Source organism: Pseudophryne corroboree, unplaced genomic scaffold, assembly GCF_028390025.1.
Source record: "Pseudophryne corroboree isolate aPseCor3 unplaced genomic scaffold, aPseCor3.hap2 scaffold_3224, whole genome shotgun sequence".
Taxonomy (NCBI): domain Eukaryota; kingdom Metazoa; phylum Chordata; class Amphibia; order Anura; family Myobatrachidae; genus Pseudophryne; species Pseudophryne corroboree.
In genome coordinates this window covers 7,367-20,051 of record NW_026969908.1, presented here as the reverse complement: position 1 = coordinate 20,051, position 12,685 = coordinate 7,367, and the positions used below count along the sequence as shown (strand labels likewise).

General features: G+C 44.6%; 1 protein-coding gene across 1 annotated transcript; it reads right to left on the bottom strand.

Annotated features, from left to right (window-relative positions):
• Positions 1-333: 333 nt before the first annotated feature.
• On the bottom strand, positions 334-12,001 carry LOC135018562 (autophagy-related protein 13-like). The gene is made up of 7 exons (XM_063953029.1): positions 11,863-12,001; positions 9,389-9,435; positions 8,475-8,615; positions 7,713-7,753; positions 1,840-1,936; positions 1,437-1,535; positions 334-508 (listed from the first exon to the last, which is right to left on the bottom strand). The coding sequence occupies exons 1-7, from the start codon at positions 11,998-12,000 to the stop codon at positions 334-336; spliced, it is 738 nt and encodes a 245-aa protein (XP_063809099.1). The 5' UTR covers position 12,001.
• Between the last annotated feature and the right edge of the window lie 684 nt (positions 12,002-12,685).

The following is a 12,685-nucleotide window of genomic DNA, read 5'->3' as shown; positions in this document are numbered from 1 at the left end:
AGACAGACTGAGAGCACAAGAAAGACACACAGAGACAGAGCAGATCAGGCAGATGCAGAGATCGAGAGCAAGCGCAAGAGAGAAGCACACAGAATGAAAGACGGAGAGAAGATGAGACGGACAGTCACACGCACGCGCACACACACACGCGCACATTACACACACACACGGAGAAATAGTTTGCAAAGATAAGATTGCTACAGATTTAAGACTGCCTTTCCCTGAAGCAGTCTTGACACCTACTTCTGTAAGGACACCATCCGCCATTAGACATGAAATTCACAGCTCTGTCAGTAACAGTGTTACTTCATAGCTGGATCTCTGCATCAGTGATCACCACCAGATTTGCATCTTGGAGGATGTCAGGATCTGCTGAACATTATAGTAATACAGTAATAATATCCGAGGCAGTCTCACCTGCGAGGGGGGTGATGTAGAGAAGGACGTGGCACACACATCCTGGGAATCCTCCACAGATGGGTAGGCAGCACCTTGCTCCTCAGGTGCCCTGTTAGGAAGACAGTGAAGTAATGATGCTGGTGACTGACAAATCCACTTCTAACATGGTCAGTGAGAACGAAGAGTGATCACCAAAATACGTGCAACGACTAATACTGCATATAAAATATGGGTGGTGACACTTCTATTCTAAACTTCCAAGCCGTACAGTTACCGACTAAGGTACCCAGTAGGCAGCTACAGTAGCATCATTAAAACACCATGGCGGTTATTCAGGACCTATATTGTCCAGAGTGGTTGGCCAGATCTGTCGCTTGTTTGCCCATCCCATAGACAGCCAGCCTGGACATTTGGCCAAAAGCTGCAAGTGGATCCCACAGGAGACCGGTGCACAGGTGAATTTGGCAGGGATTCCCAATGAACCGCACCCTCCATATTCAGTCTGCTTAATGCTTTCCCTTTTAATGTGTCTGTCTATGAATATATAACCCAGCAACAACAAAATGATCCCACAAATCTCAGGTGAGGAACTGGATTCAGTGCTACGCCGTGTGCCAGAAAAATTATTATAGAAAATGGGCCCATCACCTATACACAGTGAAGGTAGCCAGTTTCAGCCTACTGGTTTGGAACCAGCACTGTGGCACGAGGCACATAGTGAATATTCATTCAGCTTATAAAAAGGCTGTCTTCACCATGTAGGCAACAGGTCCCATTGTAAGTGGAGACAGAAAAAAAAAAAAAAAGTGCCATAACCTTCAGCAGCCATACGTCCAGAGCAACTTAAACTGCTGTACACAATGCTGGTTGCTGTGGGTGATGACACATTTTTGCTATTGGAGCTGTGTTATTAAGTGAGCCCTCTGCGTCTACAAGATGTTCCTGGATGGTATCTGGGGAGACTTGGAAGGAAACATCCTGAGCTGGGGTCCTCTGTGGCTTTACATGATGCGTGTGCATGATGCCTGTGTCCTCACCTGTAGTTGCAGGGATGCATGTGTGAGGTGCTGGGAAAAGGTCGGTCAACAAAGTGATCAATAATAATCCCCATGATGGGCTGGGTCCTCTCAAACTGCCTGAAATGCAACAAACACATTGATATTATTGAGCTGGGCCTCGCTGTGCTATAGACCACCCAGTCCCATCTATCAGGAATAATTATCTTACAGTATATGGGAATGGTGGGCACAGATCAGACAACAGAGGTCCCCTGCAAAGTGACTGCAGGGCCAGTACGGAGAAAGGTCAGGACTCTACATATCTGAAATGTGCTTAGTTATTCTTGGGCAATGAGTTGGGATGCACGTAAGCCAAGAATACCACTGTAGGTACTCCTTTACCGAGCGTTCACAGAGGAGCGGCATACCTGAGCACACTTACCGAGAGGAAATGAAGGCCAGATTAGTCCTGTAGGCGCAGGTCAGGGTAAGTGTTCCGAGGGGAGTTCCCACCGTCCCAACGCGCACTGCTTGGAAACCTGAAAGAAAATAAGGAAATTAGGTAAAAAAAAAAAATAAACACACACGTAATGTAAAAAAAATTACATACATACATACATACATACATACATACATACATACATACATACATACATACATACATACATACATACATACATACTCCAATAACCGCCACTCCGTTATCAACAGTTATTGCCCCCCGGTGCCCATCCTTGCTAATATGCAAAAATATACAATGTAATCAGATGGCACTCCAGAAGGACTTTTCTTTGGAAATAAAACACAGAGACAAAGCTACTCTTTTGCGGTAACGTTTCAGTTGTATTACAACTTTCGTCAGACCCAAACAAATACATATAAAAGGTGACAAAGTATCTTTCACATGTTTTTTAACCCGTTTACTTGGCCGGTGGTGACAAAAGATAAAGATTTGACAGCCCTGAAAGGAAAATCTTTTGTCTACTTACACCAGGAATAAAAATCTTAGGGATTTACTGGTGCATAACGACATCTCGGGCTTTAAACTAGCCCCAACAGTAACTTTTTTAACAAAGAAACCAGGGTGTTATAGATGCATAGGCTGCACTACCTGTAGCTATATGGAAGTAGGCCAAGGATTTTCACATCCCCACACAGGCAGGTACATTAAAATTGATAAAGTTTTAACCTGTACACACACCCACGTCATATATTTCATCCGCTGTCCCTGCGGATTATATTACGTGGGGAAAACTGTGAGACAATTTCGGGAACGCATGGCCATGCATAGGTCAGCCATTAGAGCAGCCCTTGGAGGTGAAAGTCAAGCACAACCTGTGGCAAAGCACTTTGCCAAAATGAAACATAATCTTTCATGTCTTAAATATAAAATAATAGATCAGCAACCGGAAGATATCCGAGGAGGGAATAGAGATAAATTGCTATTACAACGGGAGGCTAGGTGGATTCACCACCTCAACACATTGGCCCCAGGTGGTCTTAATGAACAATTATTGTTAAATTGTTTCATCTAGACCGGTAAATACTAATATGTGTTAACATGTGTGTAGTCATGTTTCTTTAAATATTTCTACAGTTAGGCTGTCAGTTTTAATGAATTCTGTATGTTAACAACTTCCGCTATTTGTATATACATGTTAGATGGTATAATTAGTTGCACTGTGTCTTTTGTATAGGTGCGTCTCCCAGGTAACTGGGACGCTGACAGGGGTGGGAGCGCGCCGCACAGTGAGTGCGTGATGACGTCATCTTTCCCCGCCAGCGCACCGGGCCGGAGAAGACGCTGCATGTGGTGGAGGGTAAGGTATAAATGTCTGTATTTTATATGTATTTGTTTAGGTCTGACGAAAGTTGTAATACAACTGAAACGTTACCGCAGAAGAGGAGCTTTGTCTCTGTGTTTTATTTCCAAAGAAAAGTCCTCCTGGAGTGCCATCTGATTACATTATATATATATATATATATATATATATATATATATATATATATATATAATTTTTTTTTTGTTATCTTTGTCAACTATAACATTAAAACCATCTGCCTAATATTATGGTGTATATTTCCCTTGTGCCCTGTCGAGGCAAGGACTCCAAAAGACCTCTGAAGGTGTCCTGCCGTATCTGGCACCAAGACATACATAGCAGCAGCTCCTTTAAGTCCTGTAAGATGTGAGGTGGGGCCTCCATGGCTCAGACTTGTTTTTCCAGCACATCCCACAAATGCTCGATCTGGGCAACTTGGAGGCCAAGTCAACACCTTGATCTCTTAGTCATGTTCCTCAGACCATTCCTAAACAATATATACAATGTGGTAGGGAGCATTATCCTGCTGAAAGAGGCCACTGCCATCAGGAAATACTGCTGCCACAAAGGGGTGTACTTGGTCTGCAACAATGTTTAGGTAGGTGGTATGAGGCAAAGTAACATCCACATGAATGCCAGGACCTAAGGTTTCCCAGCAGAACTTTGCCCAGAACACTGTCTCTGGCAGCTTGCCTTCTTCCCATAGTGCATCTGGTGCCATCTCTTCCCCGGGTAAGTGATACACATGTACCCAGCCGTCCACATAATGTAATGAAAACGTGATTCATCAGACTGGCCACATTTTTACATTGCTCCGTGGTCCAGCTCTGATGATCACGTGCCCATTGTTAATAATATTAGATCAAAAGATTACTGACAAATACAGTGGTCATTTTGTACAGCTTTTGTTCAAATCTCTTTCCTGGCACATTGGGGCTAATTGGGACACAAGTCTGACGCAAACTGGCTGCTTTTGCGCACAGAAACCTGACTTACTGCGGGAATCTGTATCTGCATGCGGAAAGCTGTGCCAAGCACTGATTGTACGCAGGCCACTGCAACAGTCATCATTAGTATTGGCACCTGTGCTAGCCACACTGTAGGTGCAAGAGATCTGTCAGAAACAGGCTTCTCTTCCCCGTATACACAACTTGCACGGAGCGTAACACACACGCCCACAACACTCAAGGTGGTTTCGTGCAGCCCACAGTTTCCTCCCCTAAATGGGCAGTTTTAAAATAAAGATTCGCCCAAGTTCTGTCCGACTCAGAATAGGACAGACACACCGAAACAAGCTCAAATTCACTTCTGCACATGCGCTTCATGCAAAAACACGATGTTTGCACAGAGATCTCTCCTATTCAGAATCAGCCCCATTAAGTGGAGAGCATCTCAGAGATCAAATGATTTTGGCTACAATACAAAATGTAGACAGACATCTAAATAGAGGATAGAGAGATATGGGACAGGCAGATCCTGAGTGCTATGCTACTCATTAACTGATGAATTCAGATTGGTGTAGCCTTGGTCTGATTTCTGATATACATAAGGTAAATATGATACAGCAAGTTATCCGATGGGGAAACCATACAGTCCATTGGCCCTCATTCCGAGTTGTTCGCTCGTTATTTTCCTTCGCATCGGTGAGATTTTCCGCTAACTGCGCATGCGCAATGTTCGCACTGCGGCAGCGCCAAGTAAATTGGCTAAGAAGTTTGGTATTTTACTCACGGCATTACGAGGTTTTTTCTTCGTTCTGGTGATCGTAGTGTGATTGACAGGAAGTGGGTGTTTCTGGGCGGAAACTGCCCGTTTTATGGGAGTGTGTGAAAAAACGCTGCAGTTTCTGAGAAAAACGCGGGAGTGGCTAGAGAAACGGGAAAGTGCCTGGGCGAACGCTGGGTGTGTTTGTGACGTCAAACCAGGAACGAAACTGACTGAACTGATCGCAGTGGCAGAGAAAGTCCCGAGCTACTCAGAAACTGCTAAGAAATTTTATTCGCAATTTTGCGAATCTTTCGTTCGCAATTCTGCTAAGCTAAGATTCACTCACAGAGGGCGGCGGCTTAGCGTGTGCAATGCTGCTAAAAGCGGCTAGCGAGCGAACAACTCGGAATGAGGGCCATTGTCCATGAAGAGTGGGCAGTTATTGCAGCAGATAACTAATGGAGTGCATGTGCAACAGTCCACCAAGTCCAGAGAGCTCTCACATAACGTTCCACGTGGAAGAAGGGATACGTCATTTTGTCGACATGGAAAAAGGTCGACATGGGTTTTTTACTTTTTAAAAACAATTTTTTTTTACTTTTTCATACTTTACGATCCACGTGGACTACGATTGGGAATAGTAACTTGTGCCGAGCGTAGCCGTAGCGGAGCGAGGCCCCTGAAGCATGGCGAACAAATCGAACCATGCGAGGGGACACGGGGCACTAATTGGGGTTCCCCGTCACTTTTTACAAAGAAAACTACACCAAAAAAAGTAAAAAACAAACAAACCTCATGTTGACCTTTTTCCATGTCGACCTAGTGACCATGTCGACCAATAGTGGTCGACCAAATGAACCATACCCTGGAATAAGGTGTGAGCAAACCATAGAGAACGTAATGCTATGGGGTATATTTACAAAAGTGTGGGTTTATAGAAGTGGAGATGTTGCCCGTAGCAACCAACCATATTCTACTTATTTATCTAGCACCTTCTAGAAGACATTAGCTAGAATCTGATTGGTTGCTATGGGCAACATCTCCACATCTATAATCCCGCACTTTAGTAAACATACCCCTATGAGCCCATTCATCTGTATGCTGTGATGTATGTTATATTCAGATGGACTAAGGGCCTAACTCATGTTTGTAAGGAATTACACAGCCGCCAGGAAGCAGCTGTGCAATTCCATGTAATTAACATTCAAATGCAGCAGGAGGCGGCTCTAGTAGACAGACGCCTCCCGCGTGTTTACGGACAGATATGAGTTAGGCCCTAAGCAAGGCATTGACGGTAAGTACCAAAATCCCTTTTGGGCTACTGCTACCCATGTGGACGCTCTAAAGCGGTCCCTAGGAGAGGGCCAAAGCTGCACACAAAACCTTCCACCCAAGACAATGCAGGTGCGGCAGCCATGGTCACGGAGACTGCAACAGGCTAAGGTCCGAATTCAGACCTGATCGCTGTGCTGCTTAGTTTTGTTGTCCTGCGATCAGATAGTCACCGACCAAGGGGAGTGTAAATTCACCCCGTGCAAGTGTGCGATCGCATGTATACGCCGTGCGAAAATGTCCCTCAGTCAGAGGACAGCTGCAAATCCGCCCGCAACTCACTCACCATCTAATGGTTTTTCCAGTGTGTGTCGTCTGTGCGCAGCCCAGGACTTACTCCTACAATGCGAAAAGAACAGGCCGATCGGGTCAGGAGCGGACGTCTCACACCCTCCCTGAAAACACTTGGGAACGCCTGAGTTTTCCCTAACACTCCCAGAAAACGGCCAATTACCACCCGCAAACAGCCTCTTCCTGTCTATCAGCTTGCGAATGGCTGTGCAATCAAAATTTTAGCACCAGCTGTTTGGCGACGTGCGTGCGCACTGCAGTGCATACTCAGTCAATCGATAAACGCCTGATGTGCGAAAACAAACAATGCCGTTTTCGCACATCAGATGCCGTAAGCTGCCTAGGATAATATGCAGAATCCTTAATATTTAATATTTGTGTGCATGTTTTGAGGAAATATTCTGCAAATATTACTTGAGAAATAGGCCCCTTAAAGGCCACAAAATCAAGCTGCTGAAATGCAAGGAGAACCCAATTTAGGCCCTCATTCCGAGTTGATCGCTCGCTTGCTGCTTTTAGCAGCAGTGCAAACGCTAAGTCGCCGCCCTCAGGGAGTGTATCTTAGCAGAAGTGCGAACGAAAGGTTAGCAGTTCTGCTACTAAAAAATTTCATGCAGTTTCAGAGTGGCTCGATACTTACTCCTAGCTTGCGATGACTGCAGTCTGTTTAGTTCCTGGTTTGACGTCACAAACACGCCCTGCGTTCGGCCAGCCACTCCCCCGTTTCGCCAGCCACTCCTGCGTTTTTACCTGGCACGCCTGCGTTTTTTTGCGCACTCCCTGAAAACGCTGAGTTGCTGCCCAGAAACACCCACTTCCTGTCAATCAAACAACGAACACTCGAGCGACTGAAAAGCGTAGCTCGAGCTTGTGTAAAACTACAAAGTTTTGTGTGAAAGTACTGAGCGCATGCGCGCTGCGTACCATGCGCATGCGCATAAAGGCCGTTTTTTCACCTGATCGCTACGCTGCGAAAAACGGCAACGAGCGATCAACTCAGAATGAAGGCCTAAAGGTTCTAAGGCACCTCCGTCGATCACAATGCGATGTGCAATATGAAGAACGTGGTCACTAAATTCAGTTTACTATAGTTACGAGTGACACTGAGGACATACTTACACCAGCACAGATAGAGAAAGCTACACAGTAATGTATTCATTACCTTCTTTGAGTCCCAGGAGCTGAACATCTCCAAAATAAATCCTACAATGAAAAGAAAGACACATTAGTACATCAGATAAGCAGCATGATCCTGCCCCAGGGAAGACGGAGGGGCTATCTGTTGAATGCTTTGCCTTCCTTTATTGAGAACCTCAGCCATAGTCCACCATTAAGCTCATCGTGTAATGTAACCTGTATCACAATGCTGCTTGTGTGACACCAGAGTGACTGATAAGCACAATGCAGGGGGTTGCGGTGTACTGAGGAGTACAAACAAGGATACGTTTCACACAAGTGTTCCTAACTGGCCTTTATAAGATTTCTTCTGTGTCCCCTACCAGCATCCTAAACATCACAGAGGTGCGTCATACAACTATTATTTGGCTTGACTCTCTACCCACAAAATAAAAAAAAGTGTCCTTAGACGGTCTGCTGCATAAATCCAAACAAGTAAAATGAGAAAATATAAAATAATAATAATTAGCTATAATAATATAATAATAAGCTAAACAAATGTAAGGAGAAAGAGGGACATCTAACAGATGTTAAGATTTGAAACATTTCAGTATGTCTCTGTAGGCCAGTGACGGGGAACCTTTGGCACTCCATCTGTTGTTGAACTACACATCCCATCATGCCCTGCTACAGTTTTGCTATTTGGCCATGCTAAAACTGTAGTAGGGCATGCTGGGATGTTTAGTTCAATAACAGCTGGAGTGCCAAAGGTTCCCCATCACTGCTGTAGGTGATAAGCGGTACACACCTGTAGAGAATAACATATTCATGCCCTTGCTTCCGGGACAGTCTGTATGCTGGAGTCACCCGGGTGACAGCGAGCAGTGATTTCAGTAGCAGTGACAGCCGGTTATATACAGTGTAGGAAACTTTGATATCTTGATCACATCTTTGATAGAGAAAGAAAGCGGTTAATTTGGTGCCACACAAACTCTATAGACTGCGTTTCAATAAGACTGATATTGCTTTTTCTTTGATGAATAAAGTTATTAAATTATGGAGTGGGCGGTGTCTGCAACATATGGTAGTTATAGATTATTAGACAGGCATTAGAATAATACTGCAGTCACATTTGCATTTGTAGAATATGCCTGGTAATCCTTAACATCTGAAATGTGTGATACGTATATAGCCAGCATATAAGGGGCTGGGGGATAAATTCAGTGCAACAGCCATGACGTGCCTACAGAACGGGGTATCCGCTTAATAGATCTACAGTAAAAAGATACAGTTAACAGTTCTTATAGTTGACACTTTTTTTTTTCAATTTTTTCCATCCAGGTGGCCTATAATTGGGAATAGTAACCTGTGCCGAACGCAACTATGGTGAAAAGACACCAAAAAAAAATAAAAAAATAAAAATGTCCAATTTGGTGTTGACTATTTCTATGTCAACATTTCGACCCTATCGGCCCTTTCTACTGTCAGCCTTTTGGCCCTGTTGACCGTCTATCTTTTTACCGTAGATCTATCGAACCACACCGATGAAACGGACAGGTCGAAGGCTCTTCACGACAAGTAACTTCCCTTATTCCCCATAGATGGTGCGCAGGAAAATGAACAAAGATAATATACTATAAAACATTTAATTTATTTGTGACATATTCCAATTAGAGTACCCCGTCCTGATTTCACAGAAGCAAAACAAAAATAGCCACTAACTTTTCATTCATTTCCAGGCACCAAACTTCAAGCTCCATGGAGTCGCCCTGGAAAACAAGGAACGTTATTGTTAAGACTTCCTCTCACTGCCAATAGAGAACCTGCCGCCAACAATCAACGGATCTGATTTACGGAGTGCACGCCATGCACTGTGCATCTGCTTTGTGTGCATAGATAGTCAGGCCAGAAATGATTTCTTAGTTTATTCTGATCTATGGCACCAATTAATAATGAGTGTGACATCAGTACTGTCTTTACAATACCAGTGTTTAGCTATGATGAAGTCATGAATACATGGATGAAACGAGTCAGAAGATATAGAAAGTGGTTTTGTGTACTTGATTTATTGTATGCAAATTAGATATCTACAGTACTGTGCAAAAGTTTTAGGCAGGTGTGGAGAAAATGCTGCAAAGTAAAAGTGCTAACGCATTTAGGGGGTCATTCCGACCCGATCGCTCGCTGTAGTTTATCGCAGCGCAGCAATCGGGTCGGAACTGTGCATGCGCCGCAGTGCGCCGGCACATGCCAGCCGTCGTTGCCTAGCGATCGCCACTGAGAGGCGGTCGCTGGGCGGGAGGGGGATGGACGGCGGCGTGGGTGTGGCCGGAACGTTGTGGGGAGGGGGGGGGGGGGGGGGCCGCGGCAGCTGCGTGACGTCACACACAGACGCTGCGACCCAGGGCAGCGAAGAGGTTCTCCCGGCCAGCCGCAGTTGCTGCACTGGCCGGGAGTAACTCCTGAGATGCAAAAGCAGCCAATGCGCGGCCCCGCTGGTCGTTAACAACCCTCCGTGTCAGCCGTACATGCAGCTCAATTGGGACTCATTGTCCAAAGCTGCATGTACAGCCTGGCCATGGCGCGATATTGCACAGTGTGTATGCCCGCGGTCAAGCGGCCCAGCCCGGAAAAGGAAACACTAGGCAATCTCGCTCACACAGCACCTTTAAAATGCTTTCAAAAATAGAAGTGTTAGTGGTTTATTTTTTATCAATTAACAAAAATGCAAAGTGAATGAACTGAAGAGAAATCTAATTCAAATCAATATTTGGTGTGACCACGCTTTGCTTTCAAAGCAGCATCAATTCTTCTAGGTACACTTGCACACAGTTTTTGAAGGAATTCAGCAGAGAGGTTGGTTCCAAACATCTTTGAGAACTAACCACAGATCTGTGGATGTAGGCTTGTTCAAATTCTTCTGTCTCTTCATGTAGCTTTACTAAACGAACCAACCAATCAGATTCTAGCTATCATTTCTCCATTTTAGAAAGTGATAGGGGGATATGCAATTAGCTTCGTTTTTTTTGCCTAGCCGAAAAAAATGGAACTAATTCGACCCACCGTATTCATTTGCGGGTAATTTCGCCCATTTTAATACATTTTCGCCCATGCTGTTTCATCTCCGTTTTGTAGGCGAATCGGCATTGACGAAAATGGCCCCAAAAACCGGCGAAAACCGCTTGCAGATTCGCCAAAACACGTGGATCAGGAGTGAATTCGCTGATCCGCGTGTTTTTCGCCAGTGCCGGCATTTTTCACCTAGGCGAAAATCCGGCCCTGCTATTGCATAGGGTGAATCTCCATTTGGCCTAAAAATAGCGAAAAAGCTCAGATTTTTCACCTAGGAGAAAAAAACTGTGCTAATTGCATACGCCCCATAGACAGAATCTGATTGGTTGCTCGGGGCAACACCACCACTTGTCTGTTTAGAAGCTTTAGTAATTGTACCCTGGATGCTCTCCAATGTGTGGTTTTCGACATGGCACGGACATGTGTTACTTTAATTGGCCCACCGTTGATCAAATACTATGGCACTCGCTGGAGTGAGGAAACCTCAGAGACCGGGAATCCATTCAGATAAGCCTGATTACAATTCCCTTTTGTACGCAGCTTTTATGTTGCTTTGGAGCTATGGAATAAACAGTGTTACGACGGTATTGCACTAGGGGACTTTGCTTTCCCCCTAAGCTGCAGTGGATTTGGTACAAGAGGTTGTTTGGTGCAATGGTGATTGGCTGATAACAGCAGATAAGCTATAATTCCAAGATTGTGTAAATTATGTATTAACCTATCATCATCTTCTGTGCTATATTGATCTGGGCTCCCTTGTTTGTAGTAATTCGTTTTTTGGAGGTCTTCAGCTGGACAGGGACTAGTTAAGTTGTCACTGATATATGGACATTGGACAGCCTTACATAAATGCTGGAAAGGGCTGTTTATGTCTTGCACATAAATAAAACTATTTGGCACCTCAAAAGAGTGTTTTGCCGTGTGCCTCAGACATTTTGCGCTTTATCAATAGTGACCAACAGAGGGAGCTAATTTGCAAGCAGGACCAATGAAGAGCCAATCAATGCACTAAGAGCTAGTGACATCATTGAAGCACACCAATAACAGGAGACATGCACACTTTGGACTAATAAGACAATGTCATTATATCCAGAAGAGGACTATATCACACATTATAGCCATACCTCGGAGGTCTTCAGAGAGATCTCCACACACATGGAGCGCCCCACAGCGGGCAGCTGGCCAGAAAGTGCTTTTTTAGCTTCCTGTGTCACCTCGGGGATGTCCTTGATCGCCAGGTTAAACTGCAAAATGCGAAACATCCATAAACGCTGACGTATCAGAAGACTCATCACTAGATATTACATCAGGTACCTCAATGCAATCCCATTTATTTTGTTTGCTTTCTCACTGTTCTTATGGAACATTTTTAACATATATGAAGCAAACGCTTCCATTTCTGTAGATAAAAAAAACAAAGTAAATCAAAATAAATAATGTTAATGAGTAAATAAGTCAGGAATCAGAGGATGCAGATGTCATCACTATAGGATGGATGGCCCGGCGTTCAGGATGCAGGGGCTGGAGTCACAACAGCCGAAGAAATGCCAACAGTCAGAATCCAGACCGCACTCCGGTATTCCCACTTGGGTGGTAGGTCCACGCCACTACCCAAGTGGGAATATGAACCATGGCGAGCTAAACTCGCCACTGGAGCCGAAGCGTGGCAAGCATAGCGAACCCACGAGTGGACTTGCTGCCTCCTTGTCGGGATTCTGGCTGAATCCAGTATGTGTTTCCTATAGGAGGCAAAAAGAATTCCCACTTCTTATATTACAAAGTAATAATGTATAAATTGGTGCCTATACTGGGCCTTCTGGGGGGCTCAGGTAATAGAACAAGATGCACTCCAAAGCTGGGATTAGTGAGAACTTTCCCAAGACAAATAGTATGGATTTTATTGAACAGTGCGCAATTTGTTTTAAAGTTGATGGTGTTCAGACGCCA